Raw genomic sequence first — 16,328 nt, forward strand, 5'->3', positions numbered from 1 at the left:
ATTCCACACCTTTCTTGGAAATCTTAAAAGAGGGAGTTTAGAGAGAGAAGAATTATAGTCTTTATTATCATTGCTTGAAATCCTCATTGTTTTCCTCCTACACTAATGAGTCTTGACTCACCTCACTCTCACAGAGTTGACTCAGGCTACTTGCCAATTGGCACATGCGAGATGTTCATCTCTGCTGAGGATTGTTGACATGCTCATCTACTCTTAGAGCTGGCCAAGAGAGTACCAAGAGTTACCAACATCAATCACCTGGTCTCCAAATGTGTTCCTCCTTGACTATTTGGTCTTGACTGTAACTCTTACCCAGCCAGGATGATGACTCTCCATGACTAATAACTTTGGGACATAAGGAACCTGAAGCATTCAGGGGTATCTGCAACTCCTGCTGTGTCTTGGCTGGAATGTTAGCAATTTGGACATCAGGACATCTAACCCAAACCCAGAATTTTAGTGATAGTAGGCGCAAGTTTATCAAATGAATAATGGGAATTTAAGTTAAAAGTGATTACTCCTGTTTCTAACTTCTGGATCACAGACGAATGCAGCCTTCATTTTGGGGACATAGCACAAGCTAAGGTTTTTGGTTCATGGTATAGTCCATACCCATCAAGATAATATATCATCTTTGTCAAGTATCAAGCCAGGAAAGTACAACTAGAACCCCACTTGGCTTAGGTTATACACACACCCTCTTTCTAACAATGCACTCAGAAACCCTAGAACATCTGCATGTACTAAGGACAAACACCCCTATTATAGCAATGCAGAATGTAGAAAGCTATTAGCAACCTGGACCACACCCCCCTTACATACTTAGATGCAAGCACGTGCAACATCAAACAATGGAACATGCTTCTTTTTCCATTGATAACCATCAAAAACTCCCCTTAGTGGACAATTTCTATTCAAATATATTTCAAAATACACATGATCTGTATATGGTGTATATGTCTATAAAACAGAGAGTATAATGTCACTTATTTCATATGGGTTTGTAAATTATTCATCTAAACCACATTACATCACTAGAAAGAGCCCAGTGGAATTCATATATCATGAGTTTTATTTGAAAACTAGGTCAGTTTGTATATCACATTTTCATGACTTTTATTGTTTGAGATCGGGTGTCATCAGAGGCTGTCTTTAAAATATTTTCTATTCTTTTAAAATTTAACATGTGTGGGGTTTTTGCCTGCATGTATATTTGTGTGTCATGTGCAAGCCATGCCCTTAGAGGCCAGAAGAGGGTGCTCCTTGGAACTGGATTATTGTGGTTTGAATGAGATGTCCCCATAGTCTCAAGCATTAAATACTTGGTTCCCAATTAGTAGAACTGTTTGGGTAAATTTAGGAAGTGTGGCCTTTCTGGAGAAAGTGTGTCATAATGGGCAGGTTTTGAGCCTACTACCATTCCTGGTGTGCTCTGTCTGCTTCATCCCTGCAGAACAAGATGTGAGCCCTCAGCTTCCTGCTCCTACCATTGTGCCTTAATTCTGCTATCATGGACTCTAACCCTCTGGAACTGTAAGCCCAAATAAGCTCTTTCTTCTATAAGTTTCTTTGCTTACAGCGTTTTATCACAGCAATAGAAAATGAACAAGTAAGTGAGTGGGGTTACAGATGATTATTAGCCATCATGTGGGTGTTGGGAACCAAACCCAGGTCCTCTGCAAAGAGTGCTTTGAAAATTGCTGAGCTGTCTCTCCACACTGATACTTTCTAGACTTATTCCCAGGCTCAGATGTAGGAAAGTGGTTTCTTCTGTAGTAACAGTCACAGGGGATATGTGAAGTGGGCTGAATGTAGATGGCTGTACATCATCAACACTTTCTTAGTACTGCTCATGGTGGCTGGCTTTCTAACTCTCTCCACCTCTACTCTGACATGTTGGGTTAGCTGTGAACTACCTGGCAGATGTGTTATCTTAGCTGAATTCAAGTCATTCCCTAGCTAAATAATATTATGTCTTATGTGGTGGTTTGAAAGAAAATGCCCCCCCAAGGGAGTGGCACTATTAAGAGGTGTGGTTTTGTTGGAATGGGTGTGGCCTTGTTGGAGGAAATATGTCACTGTGGGGTGGGCTTTGAGGTTTCCTTTGTTCAATCTTCATTCAGTGTGACAATCAGACCACTTTCTGTTGCCTGCAAGTAAAGATGCAGGACACTTGGCTACTTCTCCAGCACCATGTTTGGCTGCAAGTCACCATGTCGTACCTTGATGATATTGGACTAAATCTCTGAACTGTAAGTGAGCTTATCAATTAAATGTTTTCCTTCATAAGAGTTGTCATGGTCATGGTGTCTCTTCACAGCCATAGTAACCCTAACTAAAAGCAAAAGATAGCTTTCTGCTACCACCTTGTGGTAGACCTATGAATGCCTATTTTTAGGTTACTTGCTTCAAAGATAAAAGAGTTAGTAAATATTTTGGCAGCAACATATACATTTTGACATGTCCATCATTATATATACACCAAATGAAAGAGAGGTGATTTTAGTTACTTAAAACTTGGGCAATGAGAAAATTTGCATCAGATTTAAATAGGGCATGGTTTAATTTCTCTGTAATTAACTTAAGCTGAGATTATTTCAAGGGCCTTCAGCACATACTTAGATCTACTTCCAGCTTCTAGAGGAGTTATTACCTACCAGGCTTTAGATAGTGTGTTTCTGATCCTTTGCTGTCTATTTGGGTCAATGCCAAGTCACTCATTGCTTATTCCCAACTACAAGATTTCTTCAGGCCCTGGTATCTGCCTTTGCCAATTCTAGACCCTTCTACTAATGTTTATCACAATGAGTCCCACTTGCCTACACATATCCCGTTATTATTCTTTCCTGGGAGAAGGGGGGTCACTCTAGGAGCCTACTTAGGGGAGCATCTGTTTTAGCCCTTTTTCTATTCATAATACAAGACTGAAAGACTGGATCTGTTATAAAGAAAAGGAGTTTCTTTTGGCTCAAAGTTGTGGTCAGGGCCAAAGGGCCAAATTATATAGGGTACTGTAGATGTCCAAGTCCGTAGGCAATGCAGAGAATCACATGGTAAGAAACAGGGAGTCTGCCCCTCCTCCCCTGTAGCAGGTGGGAGAACTAGCCCTGAGATCATAAGAGTAGGAGAGCTGTCCCTGTCCCTCACCACTTGGGAAAGTGGTCCCTGCACCTTGCCTCGGTAACACACTAGAGATAGCCCTGTGGTGTGAGTGTGGGAGAGTGAACCTGGGGGCCCTGTCCCTTGCTCATTGCTGCAATGGTGAACTAGCCAGGGCAATGCTGAAGAGCCCACCCTGGTGGTAAGGAGAGGGGAGAACTGGCAGGCTCACTAACCCTGCAACTAAATACTCAGGCCCAGAACCTGGGTTGTGAATTAGCCCACCCCAATGTCCATCCCATCTATGATCTGTGGGAGCATGTGAAGGGGCCAGTCCTGGAGATCCAACACTGCAGGATCTCCACAACACAGGGCAACAACAGGATATTCAACAGGAGTCCCAGTGAGGGCCCACCATCAATAATATAGTAGAAACCAGAGGCCTCCAACCCAACCAATAACTCTTTACAATGAACACTTGCAAGTAAAGATACATGGACAAAAGGGTTTACTGTGTGACTCAGTATATAAATTATTAGATTTATCCTCCCCCCTTTTTTTCTATTACATTTTATTTTATTTTGGAGTCAAGTTGTAAGGGAAGATATGAAAAGATGGGGAAATGAACGGGATCAAGATGGAAGATGTGAAAGACACAAAGAATAAATAAAAAGAAAGTTAAAAGAAAAAAGAGAGAAGCAGGGAGTTCACAGTATGCTTAAACCTCCTCCTGCCCTATTGTGGTTACAATGAAAAACTGCCCCCACAGGTTCATGTATTTGAAAACATGATCCCCAGGTCATCTTTAGGAGGTGGAGCTTTGCTGGAGGAAGTACATCAATGGGGGCAGTCTTTGAGGGTTTATAGCATTGTCCCCACTTCCTGTTCTGGTCCTTTGCCTCTGCTTCTTATATGAGGTTGAGATGTAATATCTCATTTTCCTCCTCCTGCCATTATGGCTATCTTGCCCTCTGGAACTACAAGCCAAAATAACCCCTACCTTAAGCTGCTTTTGGTTGTAATACTTTTATCTTCAAAACAGAAAAATAAAATAACCAATGCATGTCCACTTACTTCCCCACCCCTGTAAAGCCATCATCAATCAACCTTGGCCATCTCTCTCTCTTGTGACCTTATCTAATCCTAACCACCTGTAAAGGCCTAACCTTTGAATAGTACAGATGGAGTATGTTTCTATTGTCTTAATATCTCATAATGAAGATGAAACATCATCATGAGTTTTAGTGGTGACAACACATACCCAAACCATAACAGCAGCATGTCCATATTAGCTTCTACATTGGTTTTTCATCTCCCAAGTCCTCCAAAATGTTTTTGTTGTTGCTTTTCCTAATGGGACTTTTAGTAACTCACTTGCCTAGTGGTATGTGACTTTTGTCTTTCAAGTTTTAGGAAGCCAAAACCAGCCTAAGACATCAATCTTTGAAATAAAAGACCACAAATGACTCACCTAAATAAGAAGGGGTTGGGGTGATGGAAATGTGGGTGGTAAGGGGACAAAGCATGGAAGAAAATAACTGTAACAGCAATAACAAAAGCAGAGTGGTTCTATCTTAAGTCTTTTACTCCAATAGGATAATTCCATAGACAGAAGAGAACAACTTTCCAGAGCTCTCTGCTGTAGTATGCTGGTATGCCATGAGTCGTTTGTAAGCAGGTCAAAGTGCTGACATCACCAGTGCTTGGGCAGCAGAGCAGAAACTGGAGCTGTTCCAGTCAGTTTTCTTGGACCAGTTGCTTCTGGACAAGATAACCCTTATCTGTGTCTCTCTATAATAGTCAGAACACACTAAATTTTGTTTTGTTTTGTTTTTTAATAAAAGGTTTCATGAAGTCTAGTCTGGCCTAAAACTCTTTATGTAGCTGAAGCTGATCTTGAACTCCTGATTCTCCTGTTTTTAACTACCAAGTGCTAGAATTACAGAATTGCCACTTTCTAGGGATGAATAAGTTAACTTTTTATATCTTAGCCATTGTTATAATATAACAATAGTGTAATATACATTTCATTTGTCCTTGTATTCTGTGAGCAAAAAACTTGGGATGTGTGACTTGGAGAGTCTTTTGATCTTACTTTGCACCATATATGAGCTGTATTCCCCTCTCCCCTCTCCATAACTTGTTGGAGGCTATATTTTTTCCACTATCTTGTCTTCCACATAAGTAGCCCTTGGTGTTGACTAAAGCTGTGTCCATAAGTCTTTGCAGGTTAGCCTCAACTCCTTTACAGGGTGGAAGCAGAATGCCTAACAGTAAAATTAAACCTGAATTTGTAAGTATTATTCAAACCTCTGTTCATTGATGTCACGATAGGATAGAGTCGGTATAAGTATATAAAGATATGATTACAAGGAAGTGCGATTCATCAGGAGCAATTTATGCAACAGCTGTATAGTGTTATAAACAAACAGTCCCAACAACCTCAGTGGATCCCACAGTTAAGTATTATTTCTCACCCAGATCAAACCAGGTTGGTAAGGGCATCCATCACAATCATCATAGAAAGCAGCTATATAGAGTTTCTGTCACTGTCTAAGAACTTTCAGCTGGCCAGGAAAAGCAGAACATGGAGGGATGATGGAAGAAAATCCCAGAAGCAGTGTATGTTGCTGGAAGCACTTATGGCTAGCACTTAGCCATGTGGCTTACAGCTAACTGTAAGGAAGATGGGATTAGTAAGATGTCCAAAGATGATGAACACAGTTGGTGGTGAGCATTGCAATTTGTTGACATGACTAACCAATGCCAAATGAAAATGAAAACCCAATGCAACCTAAACCAAATAAAAAACCAAAACATTGTTTTGGACTAAGTTCTTGCACCAGAATCCCACAAACTAGGAAAAAGAAAGCCCAAATGAAGTCATATGCCACCTAACTGAAACTAAGCTGTTGTCAGGTTTTCTGAGAAATCATGAGAGGGAGAGAGGAATCGAAGAGGGAAGGGAAGGAGAGGAAAGGGAGCAGGAAGGAGAAGGAAAAGCAGAGGTGGGGAGTGAGAGCCACAGTAGCAATTTTCCCAGGCCGGTTTCAGTTGATGTGATGAAATTTTCTTTAATCTTTCTCCTAAAGCAACCAGTTAATTAACAAAACAAAAGGAGACAGCAGAAGCAGGCATATTTACAGGCCTAGCAATCAGGAGGTTAAGATGGAGGATTGTGAGTTAGAGATTAGCCTGCTCTACATAAGACCCTGTGTGAACAGAATAGATAACAACAAACATTAGCTTAAGTACATCATCATGTGAACCAGGTTTCTATTGTTGCATCCCTCTTTTTCTGCCTCAAGGCAAGTTATTTAAAAATGACCAATCTGTTCTTTGTTTCTGTTTTCTTCAGTTCTTTAGTTTTCACAAAGCTGACATCCTCTAGTTTATGAACCAAGCCTTTGCCTGATTCTAGAATCATGAAGAAAATCAAAACCTTTAAACAAAATTGCTGTAATTTTTCTTCTTGCCCTGCACAGAACACACATCTTCCCTGACCGAGAAATCCAGAGTTTGACTTAGTCACCACAACCAGGATCTGTTGTTGAGTCACAGTCCTCTAATCAGGTTCAAATGTCTTACCTCATGGTCAGGCAAGTTATGTAATGTGTAAATATGTACACTCTATGTCTCCACCCATATGCTGTATGTGAAATGACAAGCAGAGATAGAATACCTGCATTAAATTTTCCTATTTAAGAAAGAGAGGAACTTAAGACACAGTAAGTACTCACTGGTCCATAGACTTCTGTAAACACACCTGAGCAGACATGCAAGAGGCCTTTTCCTTTGGTATGATGGTAAATCATAACAGGGTTTACAATCACCTGGGAGACATACTACTGGGCATATCTGTGAAGGCATTTCTGGAGAGATTTAACTGAGATGGGAAGACTCACCTGAATGTGGGAAGCACCACAGCCTGGGCTTCAGCCCTACCCTGATAGGGAGGAGAAAGTGAGTCTACTGGCAGCACTCACATCTCTCTCCTTCCTGACTATAGATGCAAATGTGACCACCTGCTGTTCAAACAAGTAGTCCTTGATATAGCCTGGGCTGCCTTTTATACACTTTCAATGGTTTGCACAAACAGTTTAACAATCAGTGTTTACTTCCTAAGTTTCTAAACAATGGTTGCAACAATTGTCAGTTTGTTCCTTGCTTCTTTCCCCTTCCTTCTCCTACGTCTTCCACTGGTAGCCATTATAGCTCTACTGTTAGAAGCATAAGCAGTCTTGCAAGCTACAAACTCTTCCAGCTAGGCACACCTACAGGTAGAACAGTGTGCCCAGTTGTCAGCATTTGCGGTTACAGCGTCATGCCAGTTTAGTCTCTAATGGTCAATATTTATATCTGGTAGGGTCCGGGTTCTCACAATCAACTCACCAGCCAAAGCTGGATCAATCCATTCCACAATCTATACTACTCCATCACCTCTGGGGATATTTCAGGTTTTTCCATTTATCCTCTAGGCCACAGAACTTGGAGTTACTCTTAATAGGTAGCACTATTTAATCTCTTGTCCTTGTGTCTATCTCTCTTAACTTCTTAGGGTATTGGCACAGTTATTAGAAATGAAGGAACTGTGGGTTTCTATGAGTCTACTTCATTCCCTGTTCCTAGACTGTTCTCTTTAACTCCGGGTACCACCTATTCATTAAAATTTCTCAAAGACTCTTGTTGTTAAAGCCATTCTGTATTGAAAATCTGTATGCAAATATTAAACTTCATGACCTGCAATGACTCATTCAGGCCAGCAGTATGGCTAGCATAGTGAAAGCAAGGAGAGCACGTAGTACATATGCTCCTGGGGTCATGCCCAGAATTATGCATCAAGCTGTCCCAAGTCTTTGCCACAGGCCAGGATCTCCAGGGTCTTGCCACAAGGAGAGACATTCATGCTATTCCGAGGAAGCCACATAGCTCCCACCAGTTCTTATCACTATCTGGCATGATGGGCTGTTCCTTCAGACTTTGAGCTGCAATACACTCTTACTTCCTTAAGTTGCTTTTGCTGTTAATTTTATCACAGCAGTGAGAAAAGCAATACATTGGTTTGCTACTGGGTGAGGCTGCTGTTATAGTAAACATGACCGGCCTTTGAAAGGAGGAGTAAGGAAGAGTTTGGAGCCTTAGGCTGGAGAAATCCTAGAATGCTGCCAACAGAACTTAATGGGACATGCTGGTAGAAATCTAGAAATGAGAATGCTAAGAGAATTGTGAACAGTAGAGGCCTGGTGCACGAGGTTTCAGAAGAGAGCAAGAATTTGATTAAGAACTAGGTTAAAGAGCATTCATGTTACAATCTACCAAGGAATCTGCCCATGAGATAAGAAATTGAGTGAGAATGAATAAAAACGAAATGAATTAATTTGTTTGGAGGTGGACATTTAATGACAGGATAGCATTCAGGCTCTGGCTATTGCTTACTGCTCTTATCTAGACCTATAGCATGTGGGAGAGAGTAAGAATGGACAAAAAGATATGACAGATGTAAAGCTTGGTGATGAAAGGAGTGTAAGCCAGTTTTAAGTTTCAAATAAGGCAGGCATGGAGAAAACAGCTGTAATTGTTGCAGAGGCTACACCTTTAAATAGATACCTTCCCCGTTACACTGGGATACAAGGAAGGTGTCCTTAGGGCAAGATCCCATCCATCGAAGGATCCAACCAATGAAAATGCAGACTCACTAGAGGGAATCTAAACTGGAATGACTCTGAAGGGGATCTCTGCTCAAATTCTGAGTAGCTGTATGAGGTTATCATGGTCTTTTATTTGTTGGTGAAACAGAGAATTGGTTTCTGTGGTATATTTTCTCTGATTTTTCAAAACAAAGTTTGCAATATAGCTTCTGGAAATTAGCTTAGTCTACTGTCAAAGCTAGTTACTTGTTTTGGGTGGGAACAGACTTACTATAGGCCCACCTCTTCTTGTTTCTAGCAAGTAGAAGAGCAAGGAGAACAGTGAATAATTTCTGGGAGCAGAGATGTCATTTCTAACCCTAGATTTGAAAAGATTCTTGTGTGTGGTGATGGAACAAACAAGGTAACCTTTGTGTTGTTAGGAACTTATTAGGAATTTAGAACTTTTGACAAGTAAAAACACTTTCAAATGAGGCAAATGATACACACGATTAGAAAGCATGTCCATGTAAGGGACAGAATCATGTTTTAAATCATGGTACAGAGTCATCCTTGTGAAATTCTCAGATGAAGACTGCCTTCTCCAAGACAAAAACCAGCAATGCAAAGCAAAAGCAAACAGAATATATTTGAGTACATCTGAGCAAAATGAGGGTGGAAGTGTTTGGCACAGGCTGTATCATAAAGGGTCTTGGGAGCTACAGTGAGAAAGTTGTTGTTTGTTCTAGCTGCAGCGGAGAGCAACTCAATGTTACTACTCTCTGCCTCCTATTTTGAAAACCAGAAAACAATTACTTTGGTTGCTCTCTGGAGAATGACAATAGTAACACCAGAGTGGAAGCAATTTAGATCATTGGAATTAGATCTATATTAACAGGATGCTATTTGAGCCAGTGGAAGTTCTCATAATCTTTGCAACTCTTGAGAAGGTCCTATCTCTGTATTTAATTTTGCCACAAAACATTGCTGTTCTCATTATTATGCGTCCTGCTTCCATGACGGGTTGTTTCTTCAAACTGTGAGCACTTACTATAATGTAATCATTAACCTTCCCCCCCCCTTTTGGTGCTGTCAATCCCATTTAGGGTTGCCCACGGGGGGGGGCAGTTATATTTTTATTTCTGGTCTTCATGTATCTCAGAATGAAAGCTATATATAAGAACTTATTCGTCATTCAGAACGAAACCAGTTGGTGTACTCACTGTACTTACTCTGTTCGCGCTAGACCATGAACCCCAGAAAGGCGGGAAAACCCTTGTTTCCAGTGCATTCGAGTTTGTGAGTCTAGCGGCGGGCAAGAAGCCCGTTCTGGAAAGAAAGGAGTGAATCATTAAACGGACGAGCGGGTAACTGAATAATGTCTCCTGCAATGAAACCATATGCCTGAGAACCGAAGCCTCAGGGGCGCGAGGACCGCACCTCCCTGCCGGGGATCCCATCCCACCCTGACGCACGGGACGGGCCAGCGGCCGGGCGTCCCGGGGTCACGCGCGTCGCGCCCTCGGTGACGTCATGACGCGCGCCGGGGCTTCTGCGGGCTTTAGTGGTGCGGGCGCCTGCGCTTCCACCGCTGCTGTGAGTGGAGCTCTCCGAGTGACTGGCCGCCCGCGGTGCTGCCTGCCGAGCGGTAGGTCGGCCGTGGTCCCCACAGGCTCCCCCTCCGTCTCTGTCACCGCTCGCTGGCAGCAGGCCTGGCCGCTCCCACGCGGAGCGAGCTTCTCCTCAGGGCCATGTCCAGGCCGAGCAGCGTCTCGCCGCGTCCTCCGGCTCCTGGCGGAGGCGGCACCGGAGGCGGCGGCGGCCCGGCTTCGTGTGGTCCCGGAGGCGGTGGCCGGGCCAAGGGGCTCAAAGACATTCGTATCGACGAGGAGGTCAAGATCGCCGTCAACATCGCCCTGGAGCGCTTCCGATATGGGGACCAGAGAGGTGAGGCTCCCGACCGGGGTCCTGGCCGGCTGACACCCGCCCCCAGGCCCGCCCCGGGCTGGGCAGGGGAACCGAGGGCCGGGCCGCGGAGGTGAAACCCGCGCCTGTCGCTTGACGACTGTCGCTCGTGGAGTGGGATGCTCTGTGGGTCGGGGCTGGGGGCCCTCGTGGAGCAGGGGCCGGACGACGGAAGGTGAAAAGATTAGGTTGCTCCCAGGTGGGAATTTTTTCTTGTCCCGGATACTTTTCTGCAGCCGTAGGCTGCTAAGTCAACATTACTTTCCAAGCAGTTAATAAGCCCCTACCATCATCAACGTCCTTCTCCTCCTCCTCGTTATTATTGAAAAGAAGGTGTAGCCTTACTCTAAGCTGCAAAATCTCCAAGGAGCAGAAGGAAATGAAACAGATAAGTAAAAACCCTGGCAATATTAAAGGGCTTTTTTTTTTTTTTTTTTTTTTTTTTTTTTTGAGATTCTAAAAGCATCATAGCAAACAAAAGTTAAACTTGTTTTGGTATTCTAAGCACGTTTCACGCCTTATTGGGTTAGAGACCTATTTGCCACTGCCCTCTTAATACAGTACTGAAGTAACTCACATAGCCTGCATAGCTCATTTCGATTTGCTGGCTTAAATAGGAGACCCCTTGCTGATGAGGTTTAGCGATTCAAAGGGGTAAGCGAAATGATTTTGAACATATATTTGACAAAAGTAACGCCTTGGCGAAATGTCACAACAAATCCAGAAATAGTAGGAGAGCTATGCAATTTTAAGAACAGAGACATAGGAGATTAAACTTTTTATTGAAGGAAGTACAATTTTGTCAAGCAAAACAGGAATAAGTTAAATTAGTAAAACATGTCCATAGTTATTATGCCAATTCAAAATTTCAACACAGATGAATAATCTCTGGTGAATTTCACAGTCCTTTATCACATTTAGGTTTTATGAGTAGCTTAAAAATTAGTATCAGAGTTTGGGGCAAGAAAGATAACTCAGTAGTTAAAGAGCACTGGCTGCTCCTGCAGAAGACCCAGGTTTGATTTCTACCACCCTCATGGTGCCTTAAAAGCATCCATAACTCAGTTCCAGGGGATCTGATGCCTTTTCTGACCTGTGGGCACTGCATACATATGGTATACATATATACACTCCAACTTATGATTAAATAAATATTAACATTAATATTCTATTAGATGTGAGTTACTGAATTAATATACTTTTACATGACTGTATAACTTTATTGTATACTTATGTATTTTTCATATTTTATACCTATAATTGTCGATAAGTGGAACCTTCTTTCCTGTGTAGAAATGGAATTTCCTTCTTCTTTGACCAGTACGGAGAGAGCCTTTATCCATCGACTGAGTCAGTCCCTTGGTTTAGTTTCTAAAAGTAAAGGGTAAGTTTATAGTTTTTCTTATTTTTACAGAGTTATTTACTACAAAAGAGGATAAATGTGTCTGACTACATTTTAATCACTATTTCTGTTTTAGCTTCCTTGTTCTTAATTATAGTATATATAGATAAACTCATTTATGCCTGTACCAAGGTCAGCTTTTCTTTCTCCAACTCACCTTACCACCCAGATGCAGAAATGTTAGGGCCAGGGAGATGGCCCTATATAAGCCTGACAACCTAAATTCCATCCCCAGCACCCACCTTGAAAAAAGAAACTAAAGTAAAGCTGACTCTGGTTAAAACAGCAACAACTGTATACCCTCATGGTGAAATGGGAGCAGGAGACTCTAGAATGGGCTAGCAGTTAGCAAGTGGTAGAGTAACAAGTGAGATCCAGCCTCAACTAGGTGAAAGGAGAGAATGAACTCCAAACAGTTGTCCAATGACATCCATGTGAAGCCCTGAGTTTGTATATACTCATAAAATAAGTTTGAAAAAATTTAAAAGTGAACATTGCTTCCATTATTCATCTTAGGTTCTTTACCATTAGACTGATACATGGCAGATTAATGAGAGAAATAAACAAGTTTATTTATTTTTCATTTAACTAATTAATTAATTTATTTTAAGACAAGTTTCTCTGTGTAGCCTTAGCTGTCCTGGGACTCACTCTGTAGACCAGGCTGGGATTAAAGGCATATACCACTACATCTGGCTGTGAGAAAGGGATTGATTTATTAAAAACTGCACTGCACACATAGAGAACTTAATGAAGATTTGGCAAAGGAAAGATCCCTGAACGAAAAGCTGCAAATTATGGGAAGGGAACATAGGATCAAACTGTGAGAAAATAGAGGTTTTGTTTTGCTTCTTTAGCAAATTTTGTTATGTGGGCTCCTCTGGTACTGCAATTGAGTAATGTTGGTGTTCTTGGTTATGAGTGTTGAGTGACAGATTTTTCATGGGGTGATGTAACACACATACATTTATTTACTCAGAAAGAATTTAGGACAGATTAAAGTAAAGATTGCACTGAAGTCTAGTTTGGTGAGTCAATGAGGTTTTATTTTCTTTAAAGAGTTATTTTATGTTATGGATGTTTTGTCTGTGTATCTGTGCACCCTATGCCTATAATACCTGCAGAGGCCAGAAGAAGGTGATGAATTCTTTAGAGCTGGAGTTACAGATGGTTATTAACCACTATATCAGTGCTAGGAACTAAACTCCAGTCCTCTGCAAGAGCAACAAATGCTCTTAACCATGGAACTTTCTTTCTAGCCCTTTTAATTTTTAACTGACAATAATTATATATTATATACATATATATTCATATGTACACAGTATAACACGATTCTTTATTACATGTGTACATTAGGAATAGCAAGGTAAATAGCAAATTCGTTGTCTCACATAGTTAATTTTTTATGATGAGAACATTTAGGATTCTCTTGTAGCTATTTAAAAACACTTCATTGTTAATAGTAGTTGGTATTACACAAAAAAGCACCTTATTTACTTCTCTTATCTAATTTTATGCATGTTGATTAATAAATTTTCTTCCCTCTTCCTATAACATTGACTTTTAATTTAATTAATTATTGTTGTTGTTTTGTTTTACAAGACAGAGTTTCTCTGTGTCTTTGGAAGCTGCCCTGGAACTAGCTCTTATAAACCAGGCTGGTCTTAAACTCACAGAAATCCACCTGCCTCTACCTCCCTAGTGCTGGGATTAAAGGCATGCACTACTGCCTGGCAATTTAATTAAATTATAGCGTGTGTGTTTATATTTGCATGTGCATGCCATGGCTGTGAAGGTAGATGTCAGAGGACAGCTTTTAGGAGTTCGTTCTCATTTGTTTCCCTCTACTGTAGGTTCCTGGGGTTGATTAGGTTGCATTTATTACTCTGCATTCCTTTTCTTCTTGTTCAGATTTCCCACTTAGCTATATTCTACCTGCCCTTTGGCCAAAACAGCTTTATTCATCAACCAATAAAAGCAACACATATCCACAGCATACAGAAGGACATCCCCCATCACTAGGTAGTTAAAATTTATACAGAGAGCAGCACAGGGGAATAAGTAGTTTCTTGTGTATCAATTGAAGTTTCCAGCATTGCAGAACAACACAAGGGAAAGAACCTACTATGGAGAGCATGCTTAGAATTTAGTAATTCCAGTTCACTGTGGAAATAATATAAATCTCTAGACCAGGTCATTGTAGGGATAGATTTGCATCCATACTTGGCCCGGTGTGGACATGACCTGTGAAAAGGAAGGGTTTGGGGTCCAAAGCCCCTTTCTGGCCATGGAGAGCATCAGAGAAGATGGTCTGTCTCTTTGGAGCAGGAACACTCCAGGAATGCTTCCATGTTATTTACTAGTAAATTCTACTTCAATTTACTGGTCTGGTGAATCCATATATTCCACGCCTTTAGGTTATATCTTAATTATTCTTTTTTCCCCTGATTCAGAGTCTCAGGTAGTGTAGGCTAGCCTTGAACTTCATGATTATCAGGCTTTCACCTCCCAAGTGGTGGGAATATAGTTGTGTGTCACTATACTCAGATAATCTGGATAGTTGTTATCCCATTATTTAAGGCATTACTAAGCACTTTGACAGGAGACAACAGCATTGAGAACTTAACCATTCACTATGGTATTCAGTAAGGAAATGCAGATGTTTAAATGTTGGTAAAGTAAGAGCTGCACTTAGACACAGCTAAAACTGCAGTTTAGTGTTCTTTACATTTTGTAGTCACTTAGGCATTTGAGGGCATAAGCATGCACACACATACTACAGCACATATGGTCAGGTGACAATTTGTAGAGTTGATTCTCTCCTTCCATCATGTAGATTCCCAGGATTTAACTCAGGTTGTCAGGGTTGACAAGTCTGGCCCAAGTTTAATATTCTTATGAAGAAGATATTGTTGACAGAATTCAAATGTAATGAAAATTGAGAAAATATAAAATAATTTCATTTTCACCATATTTGTGATTCTCTTGCTCATTTTTATATGATAGTTATATAAGGAAATGAAAATGTCATTTGGAATGTTTTGGGTAACTTTGGGAAACAATTTTTTTTTCTTATTGTAATGGCTTTCATTTAAGCCTGTTCTGTGACAGATGCTGTAATTTACATCTATCTTGTTAATCATATGAACAGTCAGTCCTTCAAAGTAGGTATTATTATCTTGGGCTTAGAACCAGGAACTTGAACTGTTACAGAGTTGAAGTGTATCAGAAGCTTTGGGAAAAATATTTCCATTTCTAAAGTGTATACTTATAGTAATTATTGGTAATGGTGTGTTGCACAGTTTGGGTTCAGCTATTAAAAGTACCTCTTTTAACAGTCTCTCCTGGGAATGAAACATTGCTAACACATTCTCAAAGCCTGCTGTGGGACAAGCTAACAGGAATAGTCCACCATCACCTTTTCAGTATTAGGTTTTTTTGTTCTGATTTCCCACATCTTTATATTCTTCCCAGTACATATTAACTGGTGATGGTTTATCTACCACAGTCTGCTAAATTCAAATTTTAACATTTACGGATATATTAGGCTTTTTCTTTTGTTATTGTTTATTTAAAATTGGGATTGTAGCATTTCAGTAGTTGAAAGATACTCGTGTGAGTGCTTAATTTCTCTTTGTTGTCTTTTTTGGGGGAAATTTTAATATCTCAAAGAATTTGCATTTTTTCCATTGTTTTGCTTGAGATTTATTTTCTAAGAAGGCATATATCATATATGAACAAGCAATTATCTATAATAAATAAATGATTTCTATTAATATTCAGAAAGGGAGCAAATAGATACCTAACTGTGAAGAAGAAAGATGGATCAGAAACAGCTCATGCAATGATGACCTGTAATTTGACTCATAATACAAAACATGCCGTTAGGAGCCTAATTCAGAGATTTCCTGTCACCAATAAAGAGCGAACTGAACTTCTACCTAAAACAGAAAGAGGAAATGTGTTTGCGGTTGAAGCTGGTATGTATGTATTTTCTGGGAGCTTCCTTATTTACCCTATTATTTGGTGATTTTCTTTTCTACCTTAAATTTATTTTTTAGAACTAATATGGTACAAGTTTATTTTTCTAGTTTTAATACTGAATTAGAGTTGGTTAAGAATTATGAAAAGTTTGGAATAAAGTATTAAGGTATATCTTGTAGTCAAACCAAGATTTTTAAAAAATTGTAGTAATAGCTACTGCTCATTGAATATTACCTTGTGCTTGGTGGCAT

General features: G+C 40.5%; 1 protein-coding gene across 1 annotated transcript in view; it reads left to right on the top strand.

Annotated features, from left to right (window-relative positions):
- The first annotated feature begins 10,333 nt into the window (after positions 1-10,333).
- The window catches only part of Ythdc2 (YTH N6-methyladenosine RNA binding protein C2), a 53,362-nt gene continuing 47,367 nt past the window's right edge, over positions 10,334-16,328 (top strand). The window contains exons 1-3 of the mRNA XM_051201156.1: positions 10,334-10,673; positions 11,985-12,075; positions 15,877-16,073. Of these exons, the coding sequence (XP_051057113.1) occupies positions 10,478-10,673; positions 11,985-12,075; positions 15,877-16,073 (484 nt within the window). The 5' untranslated portion in view covers positions 10,334-10,477. The remainder of the gene's footprint in view (positions 10,674-11,984; positions 12,076-15,876; positions 16,074-16,328) is intronic.

The sequence above is a fragment of the Phodopus roborovskii genome, unplaced genomic scaffold, assembly GCF_943737965.1.
Source record: "Phodopus roborovskii unplaced genomic scaffold, PHOROB, whole genome shotgun sequence".
NCBI lineage: Eukaryota > Metazoa > Chordata > Mammalia > Rodentia > Cricetidae > Phodopus > Phodopus roborovskii.